This window comes from Lupinus angustifolius, chromosome LG20 (assembly GCF_001865875.1).
Source record: "Lupinus angustifolius cultivar Tanjil chromosome LG20, LupAngTanjil_v1.0, whole genome shotgun sequence".
NCBI classification, from domain to species: Eukaryota; Viridiplantae; Streptophyta; class Magnoliopsida; order Fabales; family Fabaceae; genus Lupinus; species Lupinus angustifolius.
The window spans coordinates 19,740,329-19,753,961 of NC_032028.1; the positions used below are offsets into that span (position 1 = coordinate 19,740,329).

At 31.8% G+C, this 13,633-nt stretch overlaps 1 protein-coding gene across 1 annotated transcript; it reads left to right on the forward strand.

Annotated features, from left to right (window-relative positions):
• LOC109336516 (E3 ubiquitin-protein ligase At3g02290-like) lies at nt 7,886–12,537 on the forward strand. The gene is made up of 5 exons (XM_019573158.1): nt 7,886–8,063; nt 9,270–9,606; nt 10,143–10,548; nt 11,372–11,481; nt 12,291–12,537. The coding sequence occupies exons 2-5, from the start codon at nt 9,487–9,489 to the stop codon at nt 12,324–12,326; spliced, it is 672 nt and encodes a 223-aa protein (XP_019428703.1). The 5' UTR covers nt 7,886–8,063; nt 9,270–9,486; the 3' UTR covers nt 12,327–12,537.

Consider the following 13,633-nt stretch of genomic DNA (forward strand, 5'->3'; position numbering starts at 1 on the left):
GAAACTTAAGCAACACACATATTATATAGGAGTATATATAATATTGAATTCTAGAGAAAATATATGGAAGATATCAGCCATATATCCATGTCATAGGGCTAGAGTCCATTTATATCCATGTCATATATGTGCATTTTTTATTGAATCATTATTTAATTTTGATAAATATTTTTTTCATTGAATCATTTGCATACAAGATAGTCCTTTATAATTTGCATCTTCTTTGTCTAATAGTCCTTGACTTATGAGTTTGATTATTTGCATCTTACTTTTGCACTCCTTTGCAAAATTTCATTACCATTTTGTTTACAAGTGTTTTGATATTTATATTAACTCTACTAATTTTTAGTGTTTGTATTAGCTCTTTGTTATCATTATTTTGTTGAAACAAATGTGGTTTTTATATTGTTCTCTCTGTTGCTTTTCGAATTGTTTTTTCTGTGAAATAGCCCTTTACCTTTTGTGGTGTATGTTCACCTTTAGATATAGTAAGTTTTTTCATGATTTTTATATTGATCACAAATTAGTCTTTTAGCATTGAATCAATCTCTATAATAAAATAATGCATTTACATTATGAGGTGTACTACTTAATAACCCCCTCTGTAAAATAATAAGCCTTGACATATTTTTTTTTATAAAGAACTTCACATTTCATCACATTATGTGTCAACTTTGATATGTTGTTATATTCATTGCTACAGAAAGTTGTTCATTAAAAAAAGTATTTTATCATTACTGATATTGTTCATTTCCTTTGTTTATATTTTATCAGTATCATGTCGATATCTCGCCCCTTTGACATGATCAACGATTTGAACGAGTCCAAACACCTTTGGAAGATTGCAGTTAGGATCACAGAAATATGGTATGTGCAAATATCACCCAAACTTGGACATCTGGAAATGATTTTAATGGATTCTAAGGTAACAATGCACCTTATTTAATCTCTTACATTTTTTAAATTTTATGTTTTTAATATACTTTCTTTTACTCCGGGGAAAAAATACAAGTTTCCGTTAAAAAGGATGAGTTTAATGAATGAAGAGAACATTTGTTGGAGAATCACACTTATGTGATGCACAATTTCAATGTCATGAGGAATAATCTCCAATTTAAGGCATATGACCATGTTTATATAATGCAGTTCACTTCCGGTACCACCCTGAAACAGAGAGAATTTCCTTATATTCCTGAATTACAATATGATTTCAAGAAATTTAGTGACATCCTGGCTGGTAACCTACGATCCGATTTGCTAATAGGTTAGAGCCAATACCTTATATCCTAATTTTGATTTTATATTATGGTTATAACACATTTTTATTTATTTTTGACCTAGAAATCATTGGTGCTTTTGATTAGTTGATCTTCTCCAACACACAAGCAAATCCGAAGAAGGTTATTTTCAGTATGAATGATTTTTGGTATATTTTGTCTTTTTAGTCTTATTATTTATTACTTTAGTTGTTTCCACTACAATTGTTTTCCCCTTTATCACATATTTTTAATTAAGTTTTGAATTATCTAATTTTTTTTATGTTCTCACCGGTGGTGATGTTATTACCTGTACTCTGTGGAAAGCCCACGCGATGAAATTTTTTAACTATTACAATAATCAACCTATTGGTGAACCTATGATCATTCTCTTAACTCATGCTAGAGTCAAATAAGGGCAAGGTGACATTGTCTATACAATTTTAATGTTTTTTTAAAAATAATTTGTTAATTTTTTTTTAAATTTATGATATGTCCATGGGTTTTGCTAGGTAAGTACCCACCCACTGTTTCTAACTCATGGTCTGGATCAAAAATTTTGATTGATGAAGAAATAACTGACATTCAGAAGTACAAGGAGAGGTATGATGACATTGCTTTATCTATGAGTATTTACCTTGCTTTTTTATTATAAATACTGATTTCTTACTTACAATAATTGAATGTGCATTATTTTGGGCAGTTTTTCAACTATGTCTCTATCCTGTGACACATTGAGCCATGGTAATAGTCAATTCTCACAATATTCTTATTTATCTGATGATGATCGATTTATGTATAAAGTAGAGGTGAAGAGTATTACTGAAATTTCTGCCCTTACATCAACTGAGGTATATTGTAGATTTACTCTCTCCATTTATTATTACAGGATGGTACTAAGGTATATTTTCCCTGTTTTTTACAGGAAATAACATGTGTAACTGTAGGGACAACAACAATGTTTGTTATTGGCAAGCAAGGATGGTACTATGATCGGAGAAAAGGTTGTAGTTTTCGGAGGTGATTTTAGACAAATCTTGCCAATGATTCCAAGAGGGTGTCATTCAGATATTGTACAGGCAACAATTAACTCATCCTATCTTTGATATCAATGTAGAATTTTGAATCTTACAAAAAACACGCGTTTACAAAATAAGATCAATTGAAAAAAAGATTAAGGAATTCTCAGAATGGATACTAAAGGTTGGGGATGGAAAATTATCAGAGCCTAACGATGGTTGTGTTGAAGTTGATATTTCAGAGGAACTTTTGATTCTTGATTTTGATAACCCAATTGATGCAATAGTGTCCAACACTTATCCGAACTTACATCTTCACTACAAGGATGGACAATTTCTACAATCTAGAGCAATACTTGCATCAAAAATTGAGATTGTTGATCAAATCTATGAATATGTTCTAACCATAATTCCAGGTAAATTTATTTTATTTCTCTTCAATTTTTGCTTTCGCCTATATAATATATTTATAGACTTATACTAAAAAAAATTCTAATGTATAACTATAGGTGAGGAAAAGGAATACTTAAGTCCAGATTCAGTTGATATGTCTGATGCTAATGATATTGAAGCAGCCAACATACTAACTCCAGAATTTATAAACTCACTCTCAACATCTGGTCTCCCTAATCATAAAATCAAGTTGAAAATTGGAACTCCAATCATGTTATTGAGGAATATAGACCGGTTAGAAGGATTGTGTAATGGTACAAGAATGGTAGTCACTAAAATGCCAAAGCATGTGCTTGAAGCAAAAATCATGTCAGGTAAAAATGTAGGACATATCATATATATTCCTCGCATGTCAATGTCACCATCCTAATGTCCATGGCCTTTCAAGCTTATCTGTTGCTACCGTAGCTTGCAACAATTCTAAATGACACGAAATAATCGTTACTAGTTGAGTCATAACCAAGTCACTCTCTTTAAGATGTTTCGTGGCACTGCCCAAAATGTGCAAGCAGACTATCAACCACGCCGTCCCCAGGATAAAACAGCCCAGATCTCTATTATCGAATTCTTACTGCACTGTAAGAACCAATCTCGAATACACCCACCATAATATGGCTACCAATGCCAATTCTCGAAATTCCCACAATATGGCTAACAGTGTCAATTCTCGAAATACCCACAATATGGCTACTCATGCCAATTCTCTTCCCACGATACTCACTACGAGTGTCAATTCTCGAAATGCCCACAATTTGGCTACCCGTGCCAATTCTTTTCCCTAAATACTGACTACCAGTGTCATTTCTCGAAATTCCCACAATTTGGATGTCTGTGCCAATTCTTAGTGCCACAGAAAGAAAGGGGGAGAAGTTTGTTGGAAATTCATCGGCGAAAAATATGAGGGAGAAATAAAAAGTTGAATGAAAGTGCATTCAGCTTGGGGAAAGTTATAATGAGGGGAGAAAACCTCTATTTATAACATAAGATTTTTTCCATGTTCCTCATCTCTCCAATATGGGACTTGAGACTTGTTTTTTTTTTAAAACTTTTCTATGTGGGACTTGGGAATTTTTTAGATTTCACACTCAAAAGTTCCCACTAATGGTTTTCAACAAACCATGTTCCAACATTATCAGAAGACAATTCCCTATAGTTGTTTCATATGCTATGACAATCAATAAATCTCAAGGTCAATCATTAGAGAGTGTAGGCTTATATCTACCTAGACCAGTATTTAGTCATGGTCAATTGTATGTGGCTATCTCAAGAGTTAAAAGCAAGAAGGGGTTGAAGATTTTAATTCATGATAAGGATGGTAAACCACTAAAGTCAACAACAAATCTCTAACGTGTATTCTACAACTTATCTTAAATTGTACTATATAAATTTTGTTTATAACTATTTATTATTTGTTTCATACAATAGGCTCTACGCCATGTTATTTGCCAACAACTCTATTGGATCAAACAGATACATAAACATCAAACTTCACGAGGTAATCACTAGCAAATGTTTAATTAACAAATTACTTTGTATTATTTAAATACATTCTACCTAAATACGTTGTCACCCGTGCGAATGCACGGGTATCCTACTAGTTTTAAAAGAATCACACAACTTGTACTTGTTAGCGAGACTAGGGCAAATTTATATACTATTGTCATACTAGTGTAACTTTTTTATTTATTACCAAAGTAATGTAACTTTATAGAAATCGGCTACATGACAACCATTTTGTTTTTTTTTCTCTTGGTCCTGCCAAAATCGGCAACCAAGTAGGAGATTAATTTTTTTACAATTTTCTATGGAAAACACCAATTAAGAAGGGGTTCCTTTTTTTTTATTTGGCCCCACCAAAATCGGCAATGTAGGTGGCAATTTTTTTAATTATATATAACATAATCGGCTACCCCATAAGAGTTTTACATTTTTTATTTCCTATATGAGAATCGTTTACAACATAGGAGTTTTATGTTTTTGTTTTATTTTTAACAGCTAAATAGAATTGGCTACCGTGAAGGAGGTTTTTGTGGGTTTAATTTTTTTGCCCTAACACTAAAATGGGTACGTGGAAAGAGTTTTTCTTTGTTTTTATTTTAATTTCCATTTTGCAAATCAACAACCTAGTTGTCAATTCTTCTTCTTTACTTCTATAAAAACCCCACACTAGTTCTTCTTCCCCTAAAAATATATCGTCTGAAACTTGTTCCTAAAGTACATTCCAGTAATCTTTCTCTTGTTGCACCATGAGTATCATGTATAAATAAGCAAAACGACTATCATGTACCCGATTTCTATAAAGTTGTACTACTTTGGTAATAAATAAAAAACTTACACTAGTACGGTAATAATATAGTCATACTATACCATGAGAGTGAATTTGTGCTATATAAGAATTTCTCTTACAATAAATTAAACTATTTATACATCTTATTTTAATCTTTTATGTCTAAGTATATCTCAAAAAAATATAACCAAATTTTAAAGGACAACTTAAAATTGTCATTTTATTTATCGGCGATTGTTAGCGTGTTAGTATTTTATTATGGACAAAATTCGAACCTTCATTCTCTTTCACTCCACCCTTAATCATCAAATCATTTTATAACTTTTTATTTTATTTTTTAAATCTGTTATGGGTGAGACTTAAAACCACAAACTTATTCACTTCATTCCTTAAACTCTCTTACCTTAACTATCAAACCAACTTATGATTTAGAATTGTGGATTCAAACCAATGTCTTCATAGATAATGTATGTTGATAGATAGGGAAAAAGGTTGAGTTTGTCCAATGTGTGAAAGTTATCATCATTTATCTGTTAACAACTATTTACTATCAATTAAACATCGTGTATATATATATATATATATATATATATATTTCTAAGACAATAATCTAGTATATATATATATATATATATATATATATATTTGTATGTTTCAGAAAAGAATAACCGAATTAAAAGAGATGAGATCTACTTATTTTAAGAGTGAGTTTTTTAAACTTACTTCATATGTTAGCCATCAATTATAGGGCAATCAAATTAGTCAGTAGATTGAAATCATTGAATTTCCCTAGAATTAATGGTTAAAATATGAAATAAATTTAAAAAACTTACTTTTTGAGTAACTGAATCTTCATTCGAATTAAAATACCATACAATACAAAACAGAAAATGTTTTAACAATGGATAATTGATTACATTTGTCAATTTTCATAACCTGATCTTCCAAAGTCTCATCTCTTGCCCACAAAAGATGCTAAAACTGGTGGAAGAATCATATATTCTTTTGAGACCTTCCGGCCACCATCATCTGAATTTAATTATTTTTTTTGGATGAATTAATGTGAGAATTTACCATTTCCCTAGTCTCACCTTTATATTTGTCACTTAGTTTTTCATTTTTGTTTCGCCAATTACGATAAATACAACCTAACCACAACTACAATTTAAAATATCGAGAATCATATATAGCATGTTACATTTGAGTTTACTTGTGTTGTACGTATGATTAATTAAGGGGCCCATGCAATGTCTGCTTATTAATTTCTTTCCCCTTTCTTCTCCAAAGCTACATGGTATTGAAAGAAAAATAGTGCTTTAACACTCAAACAACTAATTATGTGAAGAAGCATGGGATATACATGTTCCTTGACTTCATGCTCTTTAGACTAAAGAAAAAATGAAAAGTAATTAATGCAGAAATCTGTACATAATCAAGTTTGTTATAACCGAACAGAGATCTATTGTCTTAAATCCTGTATTAACTAGTTGATAATGAAACAAAAATATCAATAATAAATGTTAAATTTTTTTAATTAATATAATTCGTTTTTATTAACACAGAAGTACAAGATTTGGGACAACATATATTTATTAGGTAAAACCAATATTGTTCTCTCATAGAATCTAATCATGATTTTCTATTAGGATCATAGTATACCTCTATCGTTATGATGGCCCATGTAGGTGTAAATGTTCCTATAGCATGATAAATGAACTATTATATTACTTTTATATATAACTTTATAGGATATAAATGTCTTTATTATTTATGATTTCCTTTTCAACTATCTTAGTTTTATAGTTTCAGGTTGATTTCAAGTGTCATATTTCTTTAAGTTCCTAAAACTAAGAATTTCGTTTATTTAGATACTATGGTCTTGCAAGTTTTTGAAGTTTTGGTTACTTATGTTAGGTTTAACATGATTATAATGTGGTGATAAAGATGGTAAGAAAGTAAAAAAAAGAAATTGTTATTCTACTTGCATTATTACATGTAACATGTTTTGCTCATAGCATTATTGAATTCATCATATTACATAGTGTTAAAAATTACTTTAATGACAGTAAAAATTTGAAGTTGATAATTTCTTTTTACATTTTTATTATATATCGAATCCTACATTTTTTGATAATTTAGTTTTAATGGAAGTTAATTTATTTTGTAACAATGTGACTCTTCATTAATGTTAAAAGAAGTAATATAAAATAGTGACAATAAAAGATTTCTATTATGTTTGATAATCTTATTATGATGAGCCTATTTATGAGAGAGTGATTCTATATGCTCCCTTTTAAATTCCATATGCATCCATGGGATGAGCCTTATATTTAAACGTAATATGGATTGATATAACTAATATCTAATAGGGTGCAAATTGGACCTTGCATCTAAATAGCAAAATATTTATAACAATTATTCATAAATGCAATTCATTATAAATCCAGTACATACATAAAGTTAGGATGGATAACTAACCGAAACTTATTATTCATTTGAAAATCGACTTATTATTTAACTTAACAAACTTTGTTTATGAGCTAAATGAGCCGAACTTAAACTGGAAATTGAACACGTTAAATAAATGAGTTGAACTTGAGTTAGATACAGTTCAACTCGTTACGTTCATGAGCTGAACCAGACAGTTCGTCAACTTTAATCTAACTAAATCCGAGGTAAAAAAAACATTCATATTAAACTTGGATTGAATTTCAAGCTGAATAAATCTTTATCGATGTAAATCAAGCAAAGCTATGATTCAATTAAGTCATAAATAGAACAAGTTGGGTATAGAAATTAAAGAAAAGTGATTGTTTATGTTTGTGTGTGACTTAAATTTTCAATATTAAATTGGGTTAGATTCCTCCACTACTAACTCTCACTCCACCCACCAAACCAAAGCAAAGGCAAAACAAGAAAGAATGAGTGAGAAAGATACATAGAGTTAGAGTGAATGAAGGTAGCTTTAATCTCACATAAATATCCAAAATTTACACCCCTATCTATTTCATCATTTATCTCTACTCTACCTTAATTTTCAAATTCCAGGTTCTTCTCTCTCCATTTCTCCAACAACTCTTTCTTCATAAAAATTCAATCTTTATGTATTTTCCCTCTTACCCATTTCTATAATTCACTTCCGATTGTCGTTTAAACCCTTCTGATCGCCGTTTACTTTGATAATTTAAAGTGGGGTTCTTCCCTTTCCCTATTTGGAATGTGTTTATGGGTTGATTCTTTCATCTTTCATGGAAAATTCAATTATATGCCTATGTTGTTTTTTGTTTTTGTTTTTGATGTTGTGGATGAGAATACTGATCATGATTTTTCAATTGCAATGAAAATATGTTTGTGTTGGTTGATGCATCTGCGTAGCTTTACTTTAAAGAAAAGAATAAAACAAATTCACCCAATTTGATGGAACACTGTGCAAATGAAATTGTCGGTGTGTGGCAAAAAAAAGTAAAAAGTAAAAACCAAAAAACCTTGTCATGTTCATTTTAAAATTTTATAGTGGACATTTTATGTTTTTTTGTGTTTATTTTATATTATAATCATGATTTTCCGTTTGGTAATATATGCTTGTTGCTTTGGAGCTTGAGAATTAGCTGCATTGCTCAGTGGTACGTTAAATTTTAAGCTCAGTGCAATTAGGCCGCTAGAATTATTCTTTACTCTCAGTGCTGAATTTATTTATGTCCTATGTTATTCGATCTTGTATCATAATTTAGTTCCTAAAGAAGAACTAACTGGATATGACTTTCGTAAATTTTAAGATTTAATTATATATTGTTGGACCTGCAATCGGGGAGCCTAAAGATTTACGACAATGGTTCCACGAGTCTTTTCTACTTATAAGCTCTTCCACTCATATCTAATGTGAAACTTCACACTTAAATATACCTATCATATATAATAAATAAATAGACTCTGAGTGACGAAGTCTTGGCGCAATGGTTAAAGTTGTTGCCATTTGACAAGGATGTCAAGGGATTGAGTCTTGGAATAAGTCTATTGCAAATCCGAGGTTAGACTGCCTACTATAGACTCTCGTGGCGGGTCAACCCTTCCCATAGCGGGAGCTTTGTAGCACTGGGTTGCCCTTTTTTTAACTACATTGTAACTGGAAGGATAATTTCATAGATTAAGTTGCTTATTTTTTCTATTTTAACTGTTGAAATTGTACGAATGATAGCTTCCATAAAAGTGCAAAACTTTCACTGCATTTTTATGCAATTTTGGTGTATTTGACAGGTGAGCAAAGGAAACGGTGTCTGCGTATCCATATTTCCGGGGCACCTGAACTTTAGAGAGAGGCTGGTTTGTGGAGGCTGTGGGATTTCTGCAAGCTTATGGTGCTGTTGGAGGTTCCTTTTCTCAAATCATGCATGTAGCACTAACTCATTTTATTTAACCAGTTGAAGAGTGGGAAAAACATTCAAGCTAAATATAAAGATATTGGGAAGCTGGAATGGGTTCTGTTTGTTGTTGTTTCAGTTTTGACGATTTTGAAGATTATGTAAATCCAAATAGTTCTGTGTATAGGAACTGTGTGTGTCTCAGTTGCTTTATACAGAACCTCTTGGCTGTGGTATGTTTCTAAGTTCTATCTCCCTGCCCCTCTTCCGGTTTATTTCGTTTTCCCTTCTCGGTTCCTTAAAGGGCAATGCTCTATCTCATGGCTTAATGCATTGTTTTTTACTGGTTTTTGTTAACATTGGTGTACACCTCCATCTTCTCTATTGTTTCTTAGTTTCGGGTATATAACTTGAAAAATTACACAAGTTTTTATGCCGGGATGCTGGAATTAACCTCTTTGGTGATCTGCTTTCAATATCAGTAGTCTTAAACTATGTCTCCTAATCCTCAATATTTCTCAGATGGTGATGTGTTGATTTATAATCACCTATTGTTTACTTTAGAAAAGATTTTCAGCATCTATTAATCTAATTATATAAGTTTCTTGGTGGTAAATCCACTGATTGCCATTTACATAATATTCGGTGGACTGCGACTTGAATGTTTTAATCATAAATCCAATGTTCAGGAATCAGGATGATTAATCTTGATATTGATAAAAGCGATATAGTATTATCTTAACCATTTTCCTCTGTACCACAATTTCAGTATGCAGCAATATTCCGTAGAGGGGAAGTGCATTCAGTTCCTTCATCTCTTCAAGGGGCAGCATCCATGTCCTCTACAGCATCACTTGACAATTCTCTATCTGACATGTACCGTTCTCCTCCAAGGCCCTTACCTTATGATGCAGAGCCCAGGTATTTCCGCTCAAGGCGCGAGAAGGGTTCAAGTCATTTGAACGAGGAATCAGAACCTCTAAGAAGTGATGTAGATATCGATCCAGAATCTTTAAGTTCAGGAGACAAATGGAATGAATGTGCCGGTGAGGATGGATCAAAGGAATATCGTTCCAAGTCCCCACTAAAACTTTCATCAGCAAAATATACAACTGGAGTCGGGGTCGTCTATGCATCATCAGAAGAGGAGGATGTCTGTCCAACTTGTCTTGAAGGTAGAGATATTCTTTCTGCCTTAATAATATCATTTTTTATTTGCAGATCCTAGATGCTGGGACGTAATTTTTCATGAATTACTTTTCTGTATGATGCTTAGTTGCAAGTTTTGACAAGTACTGTGAAATTCTGATGTTTGATATTTACTCTCTCCGTTCCATATCTTTTGATGTTTAAAGTTATGCACACAATTTAAGAAACTATTAAATGATGTCAAAATTTGATATAATTTGACTAAAATAACTTCATTTAATCCACATTGGAAACTAAATTAAAAGGAAATGGATAAATAGGAGTGAAAAAGTGGAGTGACAAAATAGGGATATAGTTGGAAAATAGAGTATAAATGTGTATTGGATTTCTAAAACATCAAAAGATTTGGAATAACATGAAAAAGTTAAAACATCAAAAGATATGGAATGGATGAAGTATTTTGTATACTTCTTGTAGAATGTAGAGGGTGAGCTTCAGTGCAACGGTAAGGTTGCCTCTTACTGACCAAGAGGTAACGAGTTCAAATCCTGGAAACAGCCTCTCCGCTTATAGAGGCAAGGCTCTGTACATCTATTCTCTGTAGACTCCACTAGGTGGGAAGCATGTGGGAAGCCTTGTGCACCAAACCATTTTTTGTTTACTTATTGTGGAATGTAGATGATGTGACAAGACTCTATAGTGTGTCACACTTCCTTCCACTAAAAAACTTTTGGCTCTATATTGTATCATGCTTAATGCCAAACCTCTATAGTTGGTACTTGAACCACATTATTTGGAGAACAGGATCTATGAAGATTCTTATGTTTCTACAATTATTTTCGATTGCAGAATACACCAAAGAGAATCCAAAGATAATGACTAAATGCTCTCATCATTTTCATCTTGGTTGCATTTATGAGTGGATGGAGAGGAGTGACAACTGTCCAGTTTGTGGAAAGGTACTTCAAAGTATTTTCTTTGTTTTTTCTTCGGTGAAGTGATTTTCTGTTCATCAGCAATGACATATATATAGAATACATCAATTTGATTTTCTGAGAAGTGAGAACACAGAAGAACTAGACTGGTCAGTTTAACTGGCTATCTCATATCTCTGGTGTGCTTCTCACCTATAAATTATTAATGCTGAAAATTTGTGCGAACCGATTTGTACCGCCAATTTGCACAAACTGATTAATCCATTCCGATTCTACCAATCCTAATGCTTGTGGTGCACTGCTAAAGCTGGGAATAAAACCCATTAATTGGCTTGGTAGCATAGCAAATATCAGGTCAGCACTAGGCCTTGTTAATAACAGTTTAAAACATTAACTTTTGGAAAGGTACTGGTTTGAAAATTTAAAAGAATGTAAAGGCTAAAAGCCTAAAACTGAAAAACATGAATTTTATAAAGGGTGACACATTATACGAGGCTCCTATCTGGTAGGATTTGGGAAAAGTATATCGATGCAGCCTTTACCCTCACAAGAGTATAGGCTATCTGTAGGATTTAATCCTTGACATACAAGTCACAAGGCATAAATAAATATATATAACCTTACAGTTGTATCGATGCTCAATAATTTAAGACATAAATAAACGATATTACAACGGACCGTGACTTGAGAGCTAGAGTTCGGAATTTCGGATGATATTTTCTTTTGTTGTTTGACAAAGTGTATTCATGATTGATGAGCTAAATAATTATGTATGACTTTCATGAACCATGATATCTTGTTGGCTATATATTTGGCTTTTTGTTTTGGTCTAGGTGATGGTATTTGAAGAAACACTTCCTCTTGATTAAAAGGTTTGTTTGGTGGATTAAGGCAGCAACAGAAGAAAGTGAGAATGAATATAAAGTATAAACACTGTGAATACAGCACATATTAAGTGCTTATTATGTATAGTTAAGTATGAAAAGTTTTCTTAACCATTGTTGTAAGTTTAATCTCATCCAAGTTGTTTTCATATTCAATATCCCACATGGCCAATACTGTGAAGGAAAACAAAGAAAATGGAATTTGAGATGGAAACTTTGGCCAATACTGAACTGATAATGAAGTAGAAAACACTATTAATTCAATATAGCAAACAGATGTTGAATACATCAAATTCATTATTCTAGAAGGACAAGAATGAGTGATTATTTTGGGAGAGAAGAGCTTTCTTAACCATGAAGAGCTTTAGTTAACCATCGCGGCCGAAGAGTGTTGATATTTTTAATACGGTAAGTGAATCGTATCGTTCAAGTAATGAAACTGGTAAATATTGGGTATCGTTCTCAGAGAGCAATTTGGATCTATACTATTTTCTACAACAGTAATTTGAGTAAATATATACAAAGTTGAAGAATAATATTGTTTATTGTTTTAGGTTATCAAAAAACGGTTAATTTAAAATGGTTTTCTAAAACAAAATAAATATGGTTGGGATAGACTTTCGTCATTCCTCCTTTTTGTAATTTTTAGATTTAATTCTATAAAACTTGTGAAGTTATTGATCTTGATGCAACATTTTCTTCGAATCATCTGTATCAATTCCTTGATTACAAAATCCTTAGATAATTCATCAAACATCAATTCTTTGGATATTTAATCAATTATCTAGCATTAAAACTAATGTAAAAATAATTCATACATCATTGTTCATTCCTAGATCAATGATGAATCAAGAAAGATTATCTAGATTCGATTCTAGGTTTAACTTCCCAGTTAAACTTAGATCCAGGATCATGAAACTAGAAATTAAGAAGAATCAAACATTAAACTTTCCGAAATCAATCAACAATATATATTTTCGAATTGAATCCAAGAATACAAGAGTTAGAAGATTAAATTTCAATCCCAACACGGAGAGAATTAGCTACTCATCCTAGACATTAAAACATTAGAATGATGTAAAATACAAGATAATCCAAATCTAAAGTCGTTTCTACGACTTCTCTCCTTCTCTCGTGTTTTCTCTCTAGAAAGTATGAAGAAAGTGCTTTCAAGCTGATTGGAACCCCTTTCACGTTTGTGCAACCACCTATATGTGATTCAAAGTTTTTGCTTCTCGCTCAAGCTAAAGATTCTTGCTCGAGCGAGAGAGCAATTTTCAGCATTAAAAAAT

Coding starts and splice junctions, on each gene's coding strand:
- LOC109336516 (XM_019573158.1), top strand. CDS start 9,487: ATGGGTTCTGTTTGTTGTTGTTTCAGTTTTGACGATTTTGAAGATTAT. Junction 9,607..10,142: donor TACAGAACCTCTTGGCTGTG/GTATGTTTCTAA, acceptor CCACAATTTCAG/TATGCAGCAATATTCCGTAG. Junction 10,549..11,371: donor CTGTCCAACTTGTCTTGAAG/GTAGAGATATTC, acceptor TTTCGATTGCAG/AATACACCAAAGAGAATCCA.